Genomic DNA, 22,711 nt, shown 5'->3' with positions numbered 1-22,711 from the left:
GGAAGGTAACAGTGCCGGTAGAGGGAAGAAAAAAAAAATGGAGAAAGAAAGTGTGGAAGTGTTGGATAAGAGGGTGAAGTCAGAAATACAGAAGGACATTAGAGTCTTCCTCTTATAATCTATTTTTCTTTAACTATCTACTTGAAATGCTTACAAATGAGGGTTATTCCTACAGACATGTTTTGTATCTATACATGAACAGAAAATAGAACAGTTTGTATAAAAAGGATAAAATAAATAGTACGAATATAGGCGTGGGGACATTTGAGGAGGTGTGTGAGGGCGTGGCACACCACAGCTTACTTCCTAAAGTGCAGAATGGCACTTAGCGAAGATAGCGGTGGGGGAGGGGTTGAGACACGAGGAGTGTGTGTAGCAGGAATCGGCGGCAGTCTGGTGGGCTGGGAGTCAGGGTGGGGGGGTGAGGTGTAGGTGCTGGGGACATTAGAGGGTCACCAGGTGTCGGGATGTAGCGGTGGTTGCGAGGCGATCTTGGAGCGTTAGCCGGTCACACTAGGCGACGGTTTATTCTTTCACCAGGGAAGCAAACTCTGCAAGAGGGCGAGAAAAAACAAAAGTTGTCAGGATGAGTTGTTTTCGCCCGCTATGAAATGATCATTTAAAAAGCACCAACTACAGAAAATGACTATGATAATGAAATAGCCAACATTCACTTTGTGTGTGTGTGTGTGTGTGTGTGTGTGTGTGTGTGTGTGTGTGTGTTTTTATTCAAAATCCACACTTTTTCTTTTTTATAATTCATCACCATTAGAAACAGTTTCCAGTTTCTTCCGTGTACTGCATTCACCACAAAAAGAAAAGAATTGGATAACGAAAGTGCGGTGTGAAGACAAACGAGTGTGAGAAGATGAGAGGAGTGTGGGAACGATGAAGGGTTAGAAATTCCGTGTGTGTGTGTGTGTGTGTGTGTGCTGGGGGGGGGGGGCGGAGAGAGAGACACTTCCTTTCTACATCTGTTTTGCTTGTTGTCTGCCACTTATAGAATTTGGATGTTTACCATCGACTCCAATCTTGCCGTCTCCATCCTTGTCGGCTGCTTTTAAAAATTCTTTGGTTTCCTTGTCTGTCAGGTCCCTGCCATCTTTGGCGAAACCCTTCAGGACGAATCTAAAAAAAAAAAAAGCACAATGGATACATGTCACAGACCGCTAATATTTGATTTTGATTTTATTTAAAATCATTTGTTGCAGCTTTTGGGTTTACATATATACGTGTGTGTGTGTGTGTGTGTGTGTGTGTGTGTGGTGTGTGTGTGTCTACATTGAGCTCTCTCCTCTATGAAGCCACTGTTGTCGGCATCCAGAACAGGAAGACCTTTCACTTCGTCAAAAGACTTGGCCTTCAGACCAACCATCTCGAAAAACTTCCTGTGATTAAGGAGTCAGCAACTGCAACACACACCCCACACACAGACAGACCCCCCCCCCCCCACACACACACACACACACACACACACACACACACACACAAACAGGCATGCATGCACAAAGATGCAAAATGTCAGTACTCTGCAAGCACATTTTTCACACGTTTCCCAAAAACGTGTACAATGATTTTTATATAATAATTACAAAGACACAATGTTTCTGTCAGATACCAAAAGATAATTGGATTTAAATCCCACACACATAGATGAAGTGTGCATTCATTTGATGAAACAGCTCTGAAGGTTTTTTTAAGTTGCTGAAAGTTGCTTGTCCTGTGTTTATCTGCACGATGAAGCCTAAAGGCAAATATGTAATGGTGATAAGGCAGCCGTCTCACAGTGTGACTGTTTATGGGAACATGTGTTTGCCGGAGGACCCAATGATTCTGGGCCATGGAGATTTGTCTAGTTATGTATGTTTACGCTATACAGTACAGTTTAATTAACCATGCATATATGTACTGTATAAGAAAAGAAAACGGTATTAATTAACCATGCACATAAGTAAAGAAAAAAAGGTCCTAATTAGTTCCATCTTTGTCAGTGCACGGCAGTGCCAACGTCTTTGTTCAACACTTATAAGAGAGGAAGAGGCTGTTTCAGTGCCATGATTGGATCTGCAAGAATCGTCAGTACAAAAGATTAACAGCTTTTATACAAAATATGTTAATTGACAAAAAGTTGATGACGCACACCTGAGTAAGTACAAACTTTGAGTTTGAATTTACTACGACTCCCAAAAAAAACAAAAACACAATCTACGATTTAAATGTATTCACTTTTGGACTCTGGGTCAATTTTGGATGAATTTACAACTATGACTCAGGGTAGCAACAGCAAAATGTTTTAAATTTGCAACCATTTTACATTAATTCAAACCTAAGACTAGCTTTTTCTTCATTGCAGCAACAGCTCTTGGCTACTTAGGATTTTCATCCATCCGCCCTGTTTGAATGATCAAAAGTGGTGGGCATAACATAAAGCTATATGATCTTTATATTATCTGAGAGAGTCCTGTCTTTCTATAATTTACATCATTAAGGATATTGTTTAAATAACACACTTACAATAATAACACTTGCGCCTGCTTCACTTGGTTCACACTGAGGAGGCAAAATGTGTAACACACAGTAGGTGTACGGTGGTATGGGGAACACGTAGTCCTGGTCCTAAATCAGTCTAAAACCTGTAGTACTTGTATTCCAGCCCAAAGATAAGCCAAGCTGATTCTCACCAAATTATCCACAGTTTATTTCCTCTCAGGCTTCCTGCACACTGCCTGCGTGGTGTGTCCGTTTTAATTTGGGTTTCCATGTTAACAGGTTACAGGTCACACGCTAGAAATAGGACGTGTTGGCATATTGGAAGCGTTTCCAGGCAAAAAAGAATATGAAAAGATGTTTATATGTATATATATATATATGTATTAAGGGTGGCTGTGGCTCAGTGGTAGAGCGGTTGCCTGCCAATCGGAAAGTTGGTGGTTTGATCCCTGCCCCTGCAGTCATTGTCGAAGTGTCCTTGGGCAAGACACTGAACCCCGAGTTGCCCCCGATGCTGCGCATCGGAGTGTGAATGTGTGTGAGTGTTTATCTGATGAGCAGGTGGCACCTTGTACGGCAGCCCCGGCCACAGTGTATGAATGTGTGTGAATGGTGAATGTATCCTGTATGATGTAAAAGCACTTTGAGCAGTTGTTAAGACTGGAAAATGTCATTTTGACACGAATACATTTAATAAATGACATTTTGATGTTTGAAAGTCTCTAGGAATGACATAAATGCAGATATAAATGTAATTTAAAATAAATAATAATTATCGATTAACTGTCAGTACAGAACAAAATATTCTGTAGCCGATTTTGCCGTCTTTGTCTTTGCTGTTATCAAATCAGTTTAAACAGTAGAAGAGAGATTTGATTTGAGATTTGAGATTTGTTTTTGAAATGTAAAGGGCATTATAAATAAAATGTATTATTATTATTATAAGAACAAGTTATTATTTCATTTTATCAATGGGAACCATACATGTGTACAGACAAGGCTAGCAGCAGCAGCGTCGCGTCAGGAACGTTTCTGGTGTGCAAAGACATAGAAAACGCCACGCAAGAGAAACGCAGGCAGTGTGCAGGAGGCCTATGTCTCCTCACATCTGATAGATCATATAGATCCAGCCATTATTATGTCCACTTCAACCGTGATATTAGCTTTTACCTGCAAATGCATCAAGGGCTTTCTTGATGTCATCAGCGTTGAGGATGCTGCTCATTGCCATCTTGGCTGTGAAAGGTAAGAGAGATGGGAAAAAAAGACAGAGGAGAGGGAGACAGAAAAAGTACAGAGAGGGGACAAGGTTAAAAACAAGGTTGCTCGAGAGCAGAGAGAGAGAGAACTCGGAGACATTCTCGTATTACACTGGTGACACCCTAGAAATGGAGCAGGAAACCAGGACGAGTGAGAAGGAGGTGATGAGTGGCAAAATGAATTAGTGACAGTCAAGGAGGAGTGACAAAAGGCAGAAAGGGGAAGGAGATGTGACGGAGGTGGAGCAAGGGAAAGATACAGGGTGAGGACGTTGATGAGGGAAGGATGGAAAGGAGGTTAAATTGTGGGATTAAAATTAGGGAAAAGTCTGAGATACAAAGGAAATATTGGAATAGGGAGAGCAGGCAGGGAGGGACAGAACAAGCAGCGTGGTGTCCATATCGGCGTCTCCCATTTTATCTGAACGATATCACTGAGCTGTTCCACATGAAAGCGGGGCAGATAGTCAGCAGGGGTTTAACGGGCCATCTGAGTCTTCAGCTGTGTCTAAAATACCACAGGAGAATTCATTTTGTCGGCACAGTCCAGATGGAGACTCTTCTTGTAGCTCACACTATGAAAGGTGAGCCCAGCACTTAACAGCGCTTTGGCTTTTTACCCTCTGTGTGTGTGTGTGTGTGTGTGTGTGTGTGTGTGTGTGTGTGTGTGTGTGTGTGTGTGTGTGTGTGTGTGTGTGTGTGTCTGAACCCGATAACTTCATATGAAGTTGTCACCTTCCCCCAAATTTAAATGATGCCCTTCTGTCTTCTTTTGCTATTGCAAACCCGCCCATACAGTGTGTGTACACTTGACGCCAAACACAGATAAAGGGAAACCCAAAGAGAATATACAGGAGTCTGTAGAGATCTGTGATGCTGAGAGGGAGTGAATGGCATGTGGATTAGAGGATGCAGTGCTCTGATTTCACTTTGCTCATTGTGGTCTGGCAGACCTTAATAGGGAGTTGCTTGGGACACGCATTGTATCGTTTAAGCTGTATGACAGATGATTGACACTGCACATCCACACAAACCTCACCTCCGAAAACACACACACACACAAAACTGCTGACACTGGTCTTTGCTTCCACAGAGATTAGTTTATGAATAGACCTTCAGTATTTTTATTAGTTCAACAGTTCAACCTGTTCTCAATCCCAACTCATCAACTATGGCAGCTTGTTCAATGGCCCTGTGTGTCCAACTATCCACGTACTCATCTAGCGTTGTCAGGTGACCTTATATAAAGTGCAGTAAAGTCTGCGTAGGGAGGTCGGGTTGGATGGATGGGTCAAACAAACACAGGACTTAAGAAAGTCAACATACACTTATTACGTCACATAGTTAATTTACGTTATGACAAACATACTTCTTTTGGGGGGGATTTTATGGCCCTTGAATTAGCCTCGCTTTGATAGACCGCACAGAAATCAGAAATCTGGTTTGTTGGCATTTCTTTAAACCAATCACAATCGTCTTGGGAGGCGCTAAACGCCACACGGAGCCCCAGTGCCTCTGCCAAATAGCTTCAGGAAGAAACATGTGTACGTTGAAAAGTTGTATAAGTTCTGCAAATGAAAACTTAGATTGGGCAGATAGTCTAGCTGTCTGGATTTACCTTGCAGAGATCTGAGGAGCAGTTAAGCATATTTCTCAGAAATCGACCAGAAATGAAGCGTATAGTAACAGGCATCCGTCCAAACAGAAGGACATATGGCGGAGTTTTCGTTGGGAGCAAAACAATCCTGGAAGTGGAAGGTCGTGGCTTTGGAATAGTCTTTTATTGACAGGACAGCTTGAAGATAGGGAAGGGGAGAGAAATTGTGGGACGACATGTAGCAAAGGGCCGTGGGTGCAAATCCGACCCACGGCCGCTGCCAAGGACTCAGCAAACATGGGGCACACACTCTAGCTACTAAAGATACATATTTTAATCCAAACCAAGATCTTTTCCTAAACCTAACCAAGTATATTGTGAAAAGTGTGAAGGAGAACTTACTGTGAACAACTATTCAAGCTTAGTGTATCTGCAATGGGCCCGAGAGCTCTTGAACACAAATACCATACATACACACTCACACCTGTCAGCTTACTGTAAACTACTTTATGAAATATGAAGCATCTTTCAACCTTTAATCTCTGATGTTGATGCCAAGCGGGGTGGACTGAAGGTTAGAGTAATGACAGTGTATCACCATCATCCTCATCACTGTGTTCCCTCTATGCGGCACATAATGCTGAGCTGGCCGGTATTGTTGCTCTGTCCTTCTCAGTGGAAATACAGTCTGAGTTGCCTTTACATTTCCCCTTCCGTTACAAATCACTCATGCTACAGTGTTTTTTTCAGTTTTTGCTGTGCTGTGTTTTGCTGCATCATGCGTCAAGAAGGCTACCTGTTGTAGATATCATCCACTTCATATAGTTTGATGCACTGTGGTTTTATTTGGCTGCATTTGAGGCTAATAACCACAAAAGAACATAATGCTATTCATGTTGGTTCCACCGGTGTAAAATATTTCCCACAGCGTTATCCGTTAATGAGGGCTTCCATAATAAAAACGTTCATACTTGTTGGATAAAAACTCAATTAACAGAACTTGAGACATAACTTTAGAAAATGATTAATAAGTCCATGGTTATAAAAGAAACATGAAGTTTCTGAACTACTGACAGATAAATGTAGTTTAAACCACCATTAGAAGTAGTTTATAGGTTTCCTTTATTGGGTGTCACGCTCAGTGATGTACGAGCTCCATTTAAGGTATAGTGTTATCTACTTCAGCAACATACTGCTGCACACACGGATCAATACCAAACACTGCTTAACTTGTGTGGTCACACATCCAATCTTTTATCATTACAAAAGCACAACCCCCCTACTCTGACCTTAACCACAAAGGTGTCGGCCGGGGGAAAGAAACAATTCACCGTGAAATGAGTTGGATAGGATTGATTTACCGAGATATCTCAGTCAGTGTGCTGCCTGCCAGTGGAACTGTATAAAGAAAGCCACATTGATTTATTTAAAGGAGAGGATAAAGACCAGTTGTGGTTGTGCTGAATGGTCTGTCTCTGCAGATTTATTTTTCTAAGTCAGTTATCTGGAATGCTTTGTTTTCTCTCCGTCTCCGACTAGTTCTACCTGTACTGACTCAGTTTTTTTGGGCCATTTGGGTGCAGTGGAAACAAGTTGGTTGTGGCATAGTCTCGCAATGCCAGACCTTCCTCCACAGTGCCGCGGAGGAGGGTCGGTTTACCCTGCAGAGATCTGAGGAACAGTTAACCATAATCCTCAGAAATCTACCGGAGTTTAGAATGCCGACACAAAGAAAGAGGAAGGTGACGGACCTCCGGCTGAAATGAAAGACACCTGAACAATCCCAAAAGTAGAACATCGTGGATATAGAATAGTTTTGGCAAAATGGTTAGCAAACAGTTGCTTATTTAAACCTCCAGCAGTTACGGAGAACCATTATAATTTGTAAAGAATTGTGTTTCTGTCCACCAAGAGAATGTAAGACCAATATTTACTCTGTTTCAACTCTTCTAGCTACCAACTCCTGAGGGAAATATCTGGCTCTAGCTGCTAAATGCTTCACTAGCTAGTGCTAAATAAGTTAAAAGCAAGCTTTTTTGCTAAAAAAAACAGCTGCTGTGAACCAAAACATGCAGAACATAGCTGGATATATAGCTAAACCATTAGCTTACACTTCTTATAATGCTCTGTAAAGCCAATTAAAGCTGAAAATTTGGGCGATAACTTTCTGTAGGTTTATCAATACGAGCAACCTCTTTCACATTGTAACACAGCTTTCACATTGTCATTTGATACATATTACAATATTGAATTTTTTTGCCACTGTTTACACATATTGAGGCATTTACAGCAGAATGATATAAGACATTTATCTTCCTGTTAAAGGACTAGCTATCCATTTTTGGAAATGTTTGTATTTGCTTTCTTGTAGAGATGAAGAAGAAGAAGAATGACACCACTCTAATGTCTATGGTAAATACGGTGCTACTGTTAGCTGCCTGTTAGCTTAACTTAGCATAAATTCTGGAACCAGGGGGAAACAGTTAGCCTGGCCTGGCTTTCCAAAAGATAAATTAGGCGTATCAGCACCTCTACAGCTCACTGATCAACACAATAAATCTTGTTGGTTTTGTTCTTTACAAAATTGTAGGTGGTATGTGCCTCTCAACCTTTGAAACTCATGAAAGAGAATACATATTCTAACATGTTGACGTCTCTTAAAGCAACACTAAAGCACTTTTCCCGCTTCAGTCCTCCTACAGGTTGGAATTGCGTAATTGTCCATTACATTACATTATGCAAATTTGCCAGATTGGGTAGCGGATCTGTAGTTTGAATTACAACAGCAGTAAGTCTGCTTCCAACCTGTAGGCGGAACAAAGCGGGAATAGTGCTTTAGTGTTGCTTTAATGGCCATGTGATAAAATGTACTCTGCCACAGTATATGGAAGTGTCACAGTGGCACTTCCACTGATCATGAGCTTAACTTTAGGACCAGTGAGGCAAACTTGTCAAGAGGATCAGCTCATAGTAATAAAGACATTATTTGATTTGAAATTATGTTGTTTGCAGTTTCATTACTGCCTAAACTTTTTCCAAGACTGAAAATAGAATATCAGATATTCATTTGGCAGATGCTTTGGTCCAACAGACGTTAGTCCTTTTTCCCCCCACACACATACCCAAGGGTACAGTATACTGCTTTGACAAGCAGACAGGAGACGCATGGGATCGATCCACCAACACTGCAAATAATGGGTGACCTTCTCTACACCTAAACTAGAATGTATTTATGTAAACAGTGTGGTTTGACTGTGCTGATATGAGTATAATTTAGAGGTTTGGTACGAAAAACATTTGAACTGATATAGAAACATTATGAGTAATGTGCAGAGTAGAGTTGAGTCTTGGTTCTGGTTTCTCATTCTGATATTTATTGGTGTTCAATGTTCAAAGCCTTGAAGGTTTGTTTACATTACTATTTGGATAAACAGCATCTTCTCCAGAAAATACTGCTGTAATATTTCATAGCCCCAGAAGTTTCAATCTTCAAATATCACTTTGTAAGTTAAGGCTGTAATAACGATTCCCATAATGCTCTTTCTTCTTTGAGTTTGCGCATCAATCAGACACCACCAAGGTCATCTGCTGCACTGCACTGCACTGTTGGTGTGTATGTATATTCAGCTACATAAAATGCTTTGATTTGAGTAGTCCTGGATGCCCTTGGGTTTTTTTCTCTACTCTTTACTGCACTGACTTCTGCAGTCTTGAAGCCTCACTCTTGACGTGTGCCTTTTACCTCTTGTGTAAAGAAATCAACATTTTCATGACTGAAGCAGAATTCTGAGGCTTAAAATGCTGCCTGCTCAGAAGTCTTATGCCAAAAGTCAAAATAAAAAAGATTTAAACAAAGGGCCAGCTGACACATATGGACAAATATGTGCAAATTGCTGGTATTCATAAGTGTTTTGTTTTACATTTTCATTAGACAACAGCGAGGATATATCTTCATATAGCTTAATACTGTATGGTAAAAATCTGGGAATAAGCAAAACATTATGTGTCACAACAAAATTGAACTTTAAAGGTTTCTGCAAGACACTGATGATGGCATCTCTCCTTGATGACTCCTTGAAATAATACATACAAAGTATGTGAAACTGGGGTTTCCTTTGTGTGAAGTCCCATCACCCTGATAACCTCTCTAGGTGAAAATGAACCATGTTGCAGGGCTGCCAACTACCCGGTCTACTCTAACAGCTGCATGAATGTGTGAATATGTGTGTACAAAGGGTGCCAAGCAGATTACGGTGAAGAGGTAGAAGGCTTAAAGAAGATTGCATTTCAAGAAACCCAAGACACTTATGTTCATTTGACTGTTGTGTGTATATTTGTGGGGGAGTCTGTACAAAGCAGAGACAAGGGGAAAAGAAGAAAGGGAAACATACTGCAGAAAAGTACAGTATGCCTCTTCAGTATCTTTGCATGCACTTTGTGAAGTGGAAGTGAACTCTTGTCGCCTACAAAAATAGGCTTTCAAAATATTCCATGCACCGGTGCATGACCAGCTAAGAATTACAAGCACAGCTCAAATTTCACGTGCAATAATGTGGTATTTCGAGCCCTGGAGATGACAGTGGACAGTGTCATTCTGACATACTGTGCTTATTTATTTTAGGTATATTCACATAGGATGAACAGTTTTATGTTTGTCGTCTGGTCTCTGTAAAGAGACCCAGCGACTGTGGTACCACCATCTTTCTGAAGAACATGAATAACTCTGACAGGCAATTTTCCTGAGGTGAGAGGTGCCCCACTGATTTCCGTTCTCCATAAAAGTTTTTTATCGGAATTGCTACTGATCAGCACAGTTGTTCTCCAACTAAGCTTGATGGTTGAACGAAGGCAGAGATACCTGTTCAGTGAGCATTGGAGTACAATGTCTCTTGATTTTAAAGAGCTGTTGATACAGCGAGAATGTGTTGTTCATTGAAAAACAAACAGCAAACACGTGCATCCACCTAACCAAACACCCGCGGATGCATGCACACACCCACCCGCGCACGCACACACACAGTGAGGACAGACTGGATTTGAAAAAGTAGTACACAGGCCTGGGAATCATCTGACTGTTATCACCACTGTCCACTGGCTAATCCTCTGGCAGGTACAGGACAGGCTAGCTTAACCACACAGTTTCAGCTTGGCAACAACAATCAGCATGCAAAGGCAATGCTAAAATTCTAATGTCAAGCACGTATTTGCCATGTTCCTCCTTTTTACTTTATGTTAGCATGCTAACAGTTTATTATCTAAAGATGAAGCACAGCTGAGGCTGATGTGGAATGGCATTGGCTTTGAATGCTTTCTTGGTCATAAACAAAAAGTACTGATTAAAATGTTGACGTAGTGGTGGTGTTTAAGCAAAAGTCAAGATCACCAAGGTAAAACAGGGGGAACATGAACGTCTTGAATCTCATCGCAATCTTTCTAATACTATGTACAGTTATATATGTGCGGCTAGCATGCCTAAACATGAGTGTGAGTGTAAATGCATGAAGCCTTGCCTTGGTTACTCACTCCCACTTAACAAACTGTTGGCATCACTAAGATTCATAATCTAATAAAGTCACAAACTCTAATGAGATGACTTTGCAAAACAAATATGCGATGAAAGCAATCTCAAGCGTGCACTCAATACACATTTGCATAAAATATTACCAAACAAATTAAAGATGTAAATTCCATTTAATCTGCCATTGAAAGCAACAGCGTCAAGAGTGTTTTAAAAAGCATACATATTTCATCGTGACACACAAAGAAAAATATTATATGTCCTCCTCATTAATTAACTGAGTCTGCATTCCACTTAAGTGTTGTAGTGTCTATGAATATTCATCATATATAATGCATCTGCTGTTTGAATAGGCCTACATGTAACATTTTTATATTAAATCTCTGTGATCAGCCAGAATTACACTGAATTCATTTTCTCTATAAATGCCTTTCACTGCATTAGCATTTTGACAAAGTTATGTTACCCTGGAGCACAGTAGGACAATGTTTTCAATCTCATTAGGTGTAACAAAAAAAAAAGTTGACCTTGAAAAATATCACAAGCCAGCACTGCAACAAAATGGCCTCTTATTTTGGCAGCAAACCGTTGCTATCAGAAAGTAATTAACTTGTTGATATGCTGTCTCTGTATCTTGATCTAATCTCATTCCATAAAAGGAGCCCTTTAAAATAAGGCAAATTGCATTTCTTCACACGTTTCTCTATCTATCCCCTCTCCTATGAGTTCATCTATCACTGCATCACTGACTGGGATGTTGATATCCATATTTGTGTCTTGCGATGACCTGGATTTGTTAAGATCCCTCATCTCCAAAAACCTATCATGTCTGTCTTTTTTTTTTCTTTCAGCAATACTTTGCACCTCTATATCATATCTCATATATAGCTTCCTCTTACCGGGTTACAGGCTGTCGGGGGTTGAGGTGGGAGAAGGGCTAGATAGGTGCAAGAGTGATGTCCAGTAAAAGATCACAGGTTCTGCTCTTTCTGTTTTATACATGTCCTCTCCAACTATTTTTGGATTGTAAAATGGGCGCCTAGTTCGGCACAGGGTCCGCGATGTTACAGGCTGTATCGCTTTCCTAACTGCACTCATGCTAATCAAACATTAATAATAATCTATCTCCACCCCTTTACCAGCCAGATTTCTTTTCTTCATGCACACCCTTTCTCACCCCTCCCATCCTTCTTCCAGCCATTTGATTTCCCCGCCTCATTTTCTCTCACCTCCCACCCGAGGGACACTCGCTCAGCCCTCTAATCCCCCTCTGATCACATCTCCCTTCACGTTCTCTTTGCCTTTCGCTGTCTCACTCTTCTCTTAAACTTTTAATGTTCACTTTTAAGTCTCATCTACCATGTCCTCCTTTAAGGCATTCTGCATCATCAGTGACACATTATAAAACCCAGACCTCCTCTACCTTTATCATTGGGTTTTTTACCCTAATCTCAAATACCAGTTAAATGTTGTACTTTCATTCTTTTATGGCATACACAATGTAATAGAGGGGACATATGTACCATTCTCAATTTTTTACCCTTTTTTAAGCAAGGGGTCCTTGGTGAATGTCTTTTTTAAGGTAACCTGTAAAAAACACAAATGTGCCCTGGTTAATAGTAGTGTTCTCTTCAGCCATAGCTGGGCTACTACTGCAGTGAGCTAGACAGCCAAACATGTTAACCCTTGATATTCTCAACGGTTGCTTGCATTGGCTCACTTTGCCTCAGAGTTTAAATGAAACAAAAGGTTTGTGGGCTTTGGGTGTGGGTATAATGAAAAATCAATAGCTAGACTAAAGAGTGGGGTATAGCCAACCTGTCGGGCGTCAGTGTGATGTCATGGGAGCACTGTAGCTGTTGATACTCGCGCGCAGTGGTTGCAACGCCAGTTGCATTCTTCTCCTGAACAGAGGTGGCACTAATGAGGAAAGGATACCGACTTTGCTATTTCTATGGACTAGAAGGAAAAGAAAAAGGAGAACTGGCAGCAGCATTGACGTCAATGCTTTGATTTGATTCAATGACCTACTTCGTCGGATCAAGCCTTTCATTCACAAATAAAGAACTCATCTTAACCCAGTAAGTTTACAACAGAGACTTGCAGTAATTCTAAAGAGTCCTGGCATCCGGTTGCCCCCGAGCTGGTTCTACTATGCTTATGCTTCCTGTTTCCACTTTGTCGCACACCGCTGAAAAAAATAGAGTGGTGTCCTCTGGTTGCGCACTCAAAATCCTGGCGGGCCAGCAAGATAAATGTCATTTTGATGTCACATTGACTCGCGCCAGGTCGTCTATAGCGACTGTAATAGACCTTGAGATGTGCGGAAATCCAGAAAACCTCCATGGTCCCCTCTGCAGACCTTATAGTGACTCTGCAGAGAAAGAATCTGCAAGAGGCCCCATTACTCTTCATTGCTAACCTCAACAATAAAAGAGTGTGGCACTGCCAGGCTATACATCCCTCTGGGACACTGCAGCCCTCCCTGCCAAGGAATCCTCCCTAAGGTTAACTTATAGATGTGAAGTGATTATAGATCACAGCAAACATCAGCTGTTTCCACCAGTGCTATTACTGAAGAGCCTCTCAAAATGACCTTTAGAGAGCACTGGTCCGGAGAGGCAGATACAAGGCTTAAGGACTACTCTTTGGTTGTGGGACGTGCTCTCTACTGTGGAGCGACTTTTGACAACTGGTATTACTACTTCGGTTACAGTTAACGTATTGTATTTATGAGTCGGCTATCAATTTTACGATACACATTTTGTTGATGTTGGGTGTGTTTTTTTTGTTATTAACCAAAATCATTTTGAAGGTGGCAGAGGTGTATTATCTTTGCAACCTAATCATTAAATGTTTTGTAGATGGTCTTATATGCCAGAAATTGTCCTGTCAAGAAAAACGGCAAATTTAAATGGCAACTAAGGTTACTAAGGTGATTGGGTTCTCTCAGGAATATAGAACATAAAGAAAACACTCATAGGAGTTATTTTGGGAACAATCACATGGGTTGATCTGCATGGCTCTTTGAAACTTGCCTTTTACTCTCTCTCTCTCTCATTCTCTTTGTCTCTTTCTGTCCTTGGCTCTGTATTCCCCTTGGGATAACAGTCCAATTCACAAACATTCTCCTCAAAGTCCCAAATCTTTTTAGATTCCCTTTCTCTTTCATCTCTTATTTAATTTTGATGCAGCTTTGTGACAAGTGTTCTCTCCCTCTTTTTACCCATTTGCTGGTACACTCCTCTAAATGTATCACCTATTTTAAGTGAAAGGGTCGCAGAGGGGGTTGCCCTGATCCCACGCTGTGCCCGGGTGTTTCTTGTAGTTCTCTCTGGGCTGACGAGGGGTTCAGCAGGGAGACGGAGAGAAGGAGGGAATGGAGAGGAAGAGGCGAGGGAGTAGTGACAAGTGAAGCCCGGGATGGGAAATAGAGATGGGTGATGAAAGAGTAGAAATTCAGAGAGGGATGGCAAAGGAGAAATTCAAAGAGGAATGCCGACAGAGCAGAAAAGAAAGTAAAAAGGGAGTGAAGGGGCCAGTGAAGTGGTAGAGGGCTAGAGGTTAGGAATTCACCAGGGAATGTCAATGTTAGATACAGGTATGGGGCGGGGGGGGGAGGAGAAAGACAAAAGACTGAAGATAAGGAAGAGAAATTCACATCATGGGTAAGGTTTTATCTCACCCAAAGCCTGCATAGCTATGGTCGGACAAAGAAATCCATCACGGCGTTGCTACTGGAGACAAAATGGAAACCTTTCATAGACTATTCTTTTTCTCTATTCTCTTATCAATGGCAACAAAACAAAAAAACAACACAAAATGGCATAATAATTTCAGTCCCAGTCGCCCCACTGCTTCAAACAACTACTTTATAACTGAATGATTGGCGTTAAAAAGACTTCTGACTTGTGTGCATACATAGGGGACTCCTGTTCATATTGGCTTGCTTGAGATTGTGTCAAATGGATGTGGGAGTTATTTGTGTGCTGACTGACTGGCTTATTAATTCTGAAAATTACAACATTACTTAACGGTTCATTTACAGTGTGTGTTTTATTGACACTGGGGCTTTTCATTGTTAATCATGCAAAAAAAAAGCACTGCTCCTTCTGAAACTCTCCTGACGGTACCTCACTTCAGTCTGTTAGCCAAATGATAATCCAAACTCAAAACTTAACATGTTCAAATTTAGTTTGCAAATTGGGAAGTGTGAGTCTAGTGACCCAAAACCACCAATACACTAATAGTTTGTATTAATTGCCACTTTTTCATTGTTCTCTTTTCACATACTATACAAACTTCTGGTCTAACCTTTTTTCTTGCAGAGATTTTGAGTAACCCAGGAGATAAGATTTAATACATCCTGAAACTTACAAAGGAACCTTATTCTCTGGCTCAACATAGAGGATAAAATGAATTACAGGGAGGAAACGAAGAGATAACAAGTGATGTGACTAAGAAAAGGCAGGAGAGAGAGAGAGAGAGAGAGAGGGAGAGAGAGAGAGAGAGAGAGAGAGAGAGAGTGGTGGCTTTCATCCTGAGTCGAGGTAAGTCAGCATAATGCAGAGAATTTGGGAAACAGGGTAGCATCGAGAAACAGAGAAAAAGTGTCTTTCCAAAAATCTGGTTTCTGCACATTTTGATTTTGTTTATTAAAGATCTATGCATGGATGTTTCAGAAGTGTGAGAAAACACCTAAATATCTCTGTCACATTCTTGCAGACCTGGTTCTTTTACAATCGGAGCAACTGGGATTTTTAAAATCCATAAAAAACTGTGAAGGTAGTTTGAAGGAATTATTATCGTTATGTTAAATTTCAATACAGGAAGTTACACTTGTAACATGACACAGGTAAGAGACCAACAGAGAAAAATGAGCTGTTATATAGCATCATCTATTAGACGGTGGTTCTCTGTCTAAGCAGTTACTTTTTCCATCTGTCTCTTGCACAGTAAAAAAGATACAGAGTGACAAAAAATTAGCCAAGAATGGGAGGGAAATGAGATTGATGAAAAAGTAAAGAGGCAGAGAATAGAAAAACAATGGAAAATATGACATGCTGAGCAGATCGGTGGTAGGATCAATAAATAGATAGATAGATAGATAGATAGATAGATAGATAGATAGATAGATAGATAGATAGATAGATAGAAAGATAGATGGGGTGATTCTTGACAGCAAAAATGAGAATGGGACAGGAGAGGAGAGGAATGATTTGCCTGTTAATAGGAAATCCAATCCAATCTTGTCTGCTGTCTGTTTCCATGTAAGTGTGTCCGATGTGTGTATGTTCGCCTGATGCTCGTGCAGCCAAATCCACCTGCTTATTCAGTGTTCTTTCTGCCTGAACATTAAGGCATCGGGACAAATGTCCCCCAGCTTACACTATATAATAAGATCCTTTAGATGCAGAGGAGAGTCATCGCTGCAGAGCCTGCAGATATCAGAAGTAAACTCAGAGGCTTAGAGGACAGAGAGACAGATTGGCCTGTCCGTATACACAGAGGATGACGCCTCGGCAGAGAGATTACAAGATGGCAAAATGAGGAAGCAAAAGGCTGCACAGACGGAAAGAATATTTGTTTAATGCGATTGAGGAAGATGTATGAGTGTGGTGACAGGAGAGTGTCCGGTATCTTTCTATGCCTCTCTGCTCTGGAAGATGAGATCTCTCTGGTCAGTGATGAAGCTCTCCAAGCCAGTAAGAGCCAAAGTTGGTTTCATCGACAGCAACTTTTATCCCATTTGTCTTCACTCACAATGCTAACTTCAAGGGTCGGCCTACAAAAATATGTCATCCCTGCAGCACTTTATTTTAACAATCTCAGTAAGAATCCTAACATTTGCAAATGTGAGACTACTGGGAATGCCATTAGTTTGCAGAATATTTTATCATAAACCACAGATGAAAATGTTTGAGTAAGGATGGCACTACATGAACAGTGGCAATCCATCCTATAGTTACATTTCACTCAAACGCACCAATGTAAACCTAATGGTGGCGCTTATCAACAAAACAAAACAATATAAACAACAACAACAAAAATATAGGACACCCACAGGAATGCTGAGGAGAGCTACAGTGTGTGAAGTGCACGATCTAGATGAGAGATGGACAGATGATTGTGTTATTCACACAGTATCCGGTGCCGGCCTTGACTGGCAGCAGAACGTGAACGCAGCAAACAGGTGTCTGGGAATAGTTGAGACTGACTTCAGAAGCAAAATGAGCTCCAGCCCTGTGTTATGAGTCGGTGAGAGAGAGAGAGAGAGAGAGAGAGAGAGAGAGAGAGAGAGAGAGAGAGAGAGAGAGTTTTCAGCCAAGTTTGATAAAAGATTTTATGCGGTGTAAAAAAAAAGGTCAGGCTTGGGGTATATTATATCATTAGAAAAATGGATGTTGATGAAAGAGGAAGTATTCAGAAGAGTTCAGCAGGTGGGAGGAAAGATACAAAATGGATAAATAAGTGAACAACGGTGGACGGAGGATTTCAACGAAGTGAATGAGCATTTGTTGTCAGTGGCGTCCCAAGGAAGTACACAGTGTCTGCAAAACATGATTAGAACATGATTTGAATGTGGTGACAATCAATTTACCGTAATCTCTGGCAACATCTCTCACTAATTTTGTGTTCAGCAGTTCATTTATATTGGCTGAAGTTATTCTAATTGTTTTTTGTTTCTAAGGAGGGAATTGAAAATGCTTCTAAAAGATATGGGAATTTTTTTTCAAACTAAGACTTTAACTGTGAAACTAATTGATGATTAAATTTAAAAAAAAGTATTCTTTATAAGTAATTTAAAGATCACTTCAATCCTTTCAAAATTTTATTTTGTTTGTAAAATTGATTTTTTATATAGCGAACCTAAGCAACAGTTCCAGCTTCAACTTTTTATTTAAAGAATATGCGTACACAAGCATGTACATAAATATGGAAATGTAATTATTTATATTCAAATGATTCACATGATGGATGACATGCATAGTTCTATAATTACATTTTTCTGTCATAATTGTGATCATAATCCCATTGTGCAAACCCAATGCGAGTGGGCAGAAACAAGGCTAGAAAAAGTCCCAGATTGGGGCTTTAATGGTTAAGCCATGGTTCATACATCATGCCATGTGTTACAGGAAGATAACGCGGATCTAAATTCACATGTGCATTAATCAGAATGGAAGTAAATGTAGCCTAATCAAAGATTTCGTGTTTCATTCTTTTATATCTACAAGCAACAGTCCAGCATGCCGTTTTTCAGCATTTACAGGAAAATAGGAGTTGAAGGGAAGAAATGCACATGCAACACACACACACACACACACACACACACACACACACAAACACACACACACACACACACACACACACACAGTAGCCCCCCTCCAACACCTACATAATACATACTAAAGACACAAACGTGCACACAAACAGTTGACCTACACACATATTCTAAAAATGAACAAAGAAGCATATGACCTTGAAGTGCGTACATGGAAATGTGTTTGCTACCGTATGTGTGGGGTGTGAGCAGTATATCAAATTCCAACAAATCTCTAGTGTCAGGCAATACAAAAAGAGAAAATCTCTGAAGATTATTCCAACCTCAAATCCTCTCGATCTCAAATTACCCCGGTGGCACATGGCCACATCTGCACATTATGATAATAACCAACAGTGACTGGCCTGGCGATCATGTTTTCCTTTTGTTAATCCAAGGGCAACTTGGTGTCGCCACACTACTAAATGCTCCACATTATAAAAACGATAGGGCGATAACAAGACAGCGGGGTTAGTGGAAAAAAACGGCACCTGCTCTGCTATCATCCGGCAGACGTGTGACTGTATTTGCTTTTTAAGAGTGATTCCTAAGTGGATGTTCCATTAACACACATTAAGCCTACTGGCTAAGAGTGCTGTGAAAGGCAGCCGCATTGCAGGAGAAATCTAATTGCAGTCAAGGACTCACTCGGGTGAAGGATTCTTCTGGACAACACTGCCAGTTTAGCAAGCCAGAAAGGAGGGATCTCCATCATTAGATCCATCATTCAATTAAACGACAAATTAAAGCCATTAGTGTACTTAGTGTCACTTACACCGCAATATTGTTTCTCTTATCATGGCAACCGCACTTTAAAATTCCTTTTGTTTGACGGCATTTTACTTACTCAGTCTACCATATTTTTCATTGTCTATTTCTTGCCTGTATTTCTTGCCTTGTATTTCTTGCCTTGTATTTCTGTCGTGCTTACTTGTTTGTGTGTTATTGTTTTGTTTTTCTGTTTTTTTTGCTGTGGCTGCTATGCTGCTACTTGTAACGACAGAATTTCCCCGTCGTGGGATAAATAAAGTATAATCTAATCTAATCTCTACAGTACATTAAATAGGGAGGTTGTGTGTGCGTTTGCATGCGTGCCTGTGCATGTGTGAGTGTGTGTGTTGCTGTGGACATTTTTACATTTGTGTGTTCATTCAGTTAAACAACTATTACAGCGTTTAGCAAGTTATCTTCTGTTAGCTGGAGCAAATTTGCAGATGTGATTTAGAATCAGCCAACTGTCCATTAACACAGTGCACAATTACAGTACAATGACACCTATCCTTTTTTCTTATCTTAACAAGGCTGCACCTGCCACCTACCCAAGCTAGGCCGGGTCTTAATGGTTAATTTGGAGTTACGTCGGTCCTCCGCAGCGTTTTGATTTAAATTTTATCCACGAAAGGCACATTTTGTGGCGGTCTGACCTCACAGATGAAAATACGTGAAATTAGACAACCAATCCACTTTGAGGAGTAGGACGGGATGAATGGGTCTTTTATCCAGGAGGCTGCTGTTTGTGTCCAGTGTGAAACCCAAAGTCAACGTTTAACTTACATACGGAAGTTTAAATACAAAGCGTACTTAACTTACATTGCGTAGTCTACTTAACTCTACTTAACATACTAATTTTAACCCAAACCATTGTCTTTTCCCAAACCTTACCAACGTTTTTTTTCCTTAACCTTAATTGTTTCCGTGGTGCCAGCACAATAATCAACAACAAACATGTTGTTCTGTGGTCACTCGAGCTAGGTAACACAGATAAAGGAAAATAAAGTAAACTATCTATCTATCTATCTATCTATCTATTGTATCTCTCTAGGGTGTGGTTGGTGAAAAACTGCAGGCGGATGGGGGGATGTTTTTTGATCATGTACAACAAAACAACACATGCAAGAATTAAATCCCCCTTTCAATACCATGGATATAGTGCTGCTCGGCCACACTTATTTGTGAAATTCAATACTCAATGGAAAATGAAATAGCACAAAATGGTGTCATTGTAAACACAGTGCTTAAAACTGGAGCAGATTTTACTTGCGGCTAAAACAAAATATTACTTACGTCATTTGTTTCCTGGGGAGTGTTTTAATCCAAACCACAATTTTATTTCCTAAACTTAACTAGTCGTTTTGGCATGGCGCTCACTTTATCTGGCTAAACTCAACTGCATGGCCCCTGAAAGGATTGTCGTCTGGCGGCTATCTACAACCAGCTTGGATTATATTGTTTGATGGCGCTATGTGTTCACGTTATTGCTCTTTACTTAGTTTAAAATACTTTTTATTTTAGGTATATGATATATGGTCTATTTGTGAAGTAGCATTGATCACTTTGAGGTGGAGATGCATTTTGTCCTCACTGGGAATATAAAGAGTTCAGCAGAGAAAGAAATATGTTTAGACCAGAAAGAGGGAAATCCCACATCAGCGTGTGCAACAAAAACTTCATCCTCCGAAATGACCATTAAGTTGAATTAACACCTCTCTAAAACTGAGCATTGTAACATTAAGGCAGGATGTACTGCCTGACTGTTGTTATAGACTGCAGGAGTGTTAAGAAACTGGCAACTGAGTGTATGTGTGTATCTGTGTGTTTCAGGGAGGGGAGAGGTGGGGTTTGACACTAGAGAAACACATGAGATTAGTTTTTTTGTTTTTTTAATCAATTTTGGTGCTTGAAGTTAGAGTTTGTGAACGTGTCTGTTAGTGACAGAGGACAAACAACAACAGGTTCAAAGGGCTTGAAACCGGTTTAATATCCTGTGTCGCGGTCGCCAATGCTATGCGCCTGTAACCCAGTCAAGGAAAATGTAGACAGAATGTAGTTTGGGCCAATCGGAGGTGGTTGTGCCATACTCTAGCCTTTGGCTGAGTCTCTATCTAATCCGTCAGAGGAAGAGCAGGAGTGTGATTGTTAAGTTTAACGTTGGTAGTCCCCAGAGAAGAAATGGGTCATTTCATGGCGAAGAACAGAACCCAAATTGAAAAGTAAGAAACTAAGATTGCTGAATGTTAGAACATTGTGTCAAATTGGTCATTATTACTGTGTGGGGGGTTAACACTTTTGCAAGGCACCGTGTCACATTCTCATTAGGGCCAGAGCCCCCCTAAAGGTCTGATCCTATACTGTAATTGAGTCAAGTTAATGCACTGGCATCTCATGTGCATCGACCCACTCCCTGCTAATGTACTACAGCGGATTGACTTTTTTCGACTTACTCCAGTAAGTGCACACCTACAACCACGGCAAGATCTAATTAGATAAGAGAGCATTCGCTCAACCTGCACGCTGAGACATTGGCGCTGTCTTTGAATGCACCAGTAGTAATGGTAAAGATTACATAATGAAGTCACGTAAATGATGGATTTCTTTTTTTTTTCTCCTCCTGTGTAGCCCAGAAATGCAGTCGTCTTATCTTGTAACGAGAAAACGTCACAGTGTTTCATTTTATGCATGGCAAAAAGAGAAATTGGTTTGATTTTAATTCCTGCATTAAAATGAGTTCACCCACAAGTAGCTGTCGCGGAGATAGAAGTGGAGTGTAGTTATAATTGAGCAGTTTGTATGAAGTGTCGGCGAGCCTTTGAACAGACTGCATAATTCATGACTTCTCGGGAAACAAACGTAATAAATCTTTCGACGAATGGCTTGCTCTCGCTGTTCCCTGCAGACGTACACTGAAGTCTTGATTAAGAAAGACCGAAGACAAAGATTCACCTATATTATCTTGGATTTTAGATTAGCAAATATGTTCATGTCAAACAATAACAATAGAGCGTATCCATAGGAAGTGGTGGCTGTGGCTCAGGAGGTAGAGGGTCGTCCACTAAACAGAAGATCAGGGGTTTGACCAGCTGATCAGGTCTGCGTGTCAAAGTGCCCTTGGGCAAGATACTGAACCCTAATTTGCACTTTGAATGGCTGCTTCTGCGTATGAATGTGTGTGTGAATGTGTGTGTAAATGGGATGGCCTGTAGTCTAAAGTGCTTTGAGTGGTCGGAGGACTAGAAAGGCGCTATTTAAAAGTCCATTTCCCATTTACTATGTGATGTTATTGATACTATACAGCTAAAGGAAAGCTTCAAAATTCCCCATGGAGCAAGTTGGCCAGTGGACACTTTGAATATTAATACAATGAGTTATGTTTCGATTGAAATATAACTAATTAAATTTTATGAAATAGAAGAGAGGATAGTACAGAGGGGGGTAAAAAAAAGAAGAGGGGAGAGAAGAGAAGCGAATAGAAGAGGATTAAAAAAAAGGGATGAGAAGAAGAGGAGAGATGAGAAGAGATGAGAAGAAATGAATAGAGAAGAGTTGTTTTAAAAAACGGAGCTCCTGTGTGAAAAATAAACGCATCAGCAACCTCAGGATTCAATTTTCACGTTCAGTTTCTTTTCTGGCGCTTTGATGCAGAGCTTGCTTTGAACAGCCTTCTCCAAATGTGACTTTATCTGCCGCTGGCTTACCCCTTTGGCCTCTTTATCCCTCCACACACACACACACACACACACACACAC

The 22,711-nt window shown here is 40.6% G+C and overlaps 1 protein-coding gene across 1 annotated transcript in view; it reads right to left on the bottom strand.

Moving 5' to 3' along the window:
• Positions 1-22,711, bottom strand: part of pvalb6 (parvalbumin 6) — a 43,881-nt gene that overhangs the window by 172 nt on the left and 20,998 nt on the right. Inside the window, 5 exon segments of the mRNA XM_032537606.1 lie at positions 1-551; positions 1,019-1,132; positions 1,285-1,398; positions 1,401-1,409; positions 3,661-3,726. The exon segment at positions 1-551 is cut by the window's left edge and continues 172 nt beyond it. Of these exon segments, the coding sequence (XP_032393497.1) occupies positions 526-551; positions 1,019-1,132; positions 1,285-1,398; positions 1,401-1,409; positions 3,661-3,721 (324 nt within the window). The 5' untranslated portion in view covers positions 3,722-3,726 and the 3' untranslated portion in view covers positions 1-525.

Source organism: Etheostoma spectabile, chromosome 15, assembly GCF_008692095.1.
Source record: "Etheostoma spectabile isolate EspeVRDwgs_2016 chromosome 15, UIUC_Espe_1.0, whole genome shotgun sequence".
Classification (NCBI taxonomy): domain Eukaryota; kingdom Metazoa; phylum Chordata; class Actinopteri; order Perciformes; family Percidae; genus Etheostoma; species Etheostoma spectabile.
The sequence above is the reverse complement of the archived record's forward strand: the minus strand, read 5'-3'. Positions and strand labels throughout refer to the sequence as shown.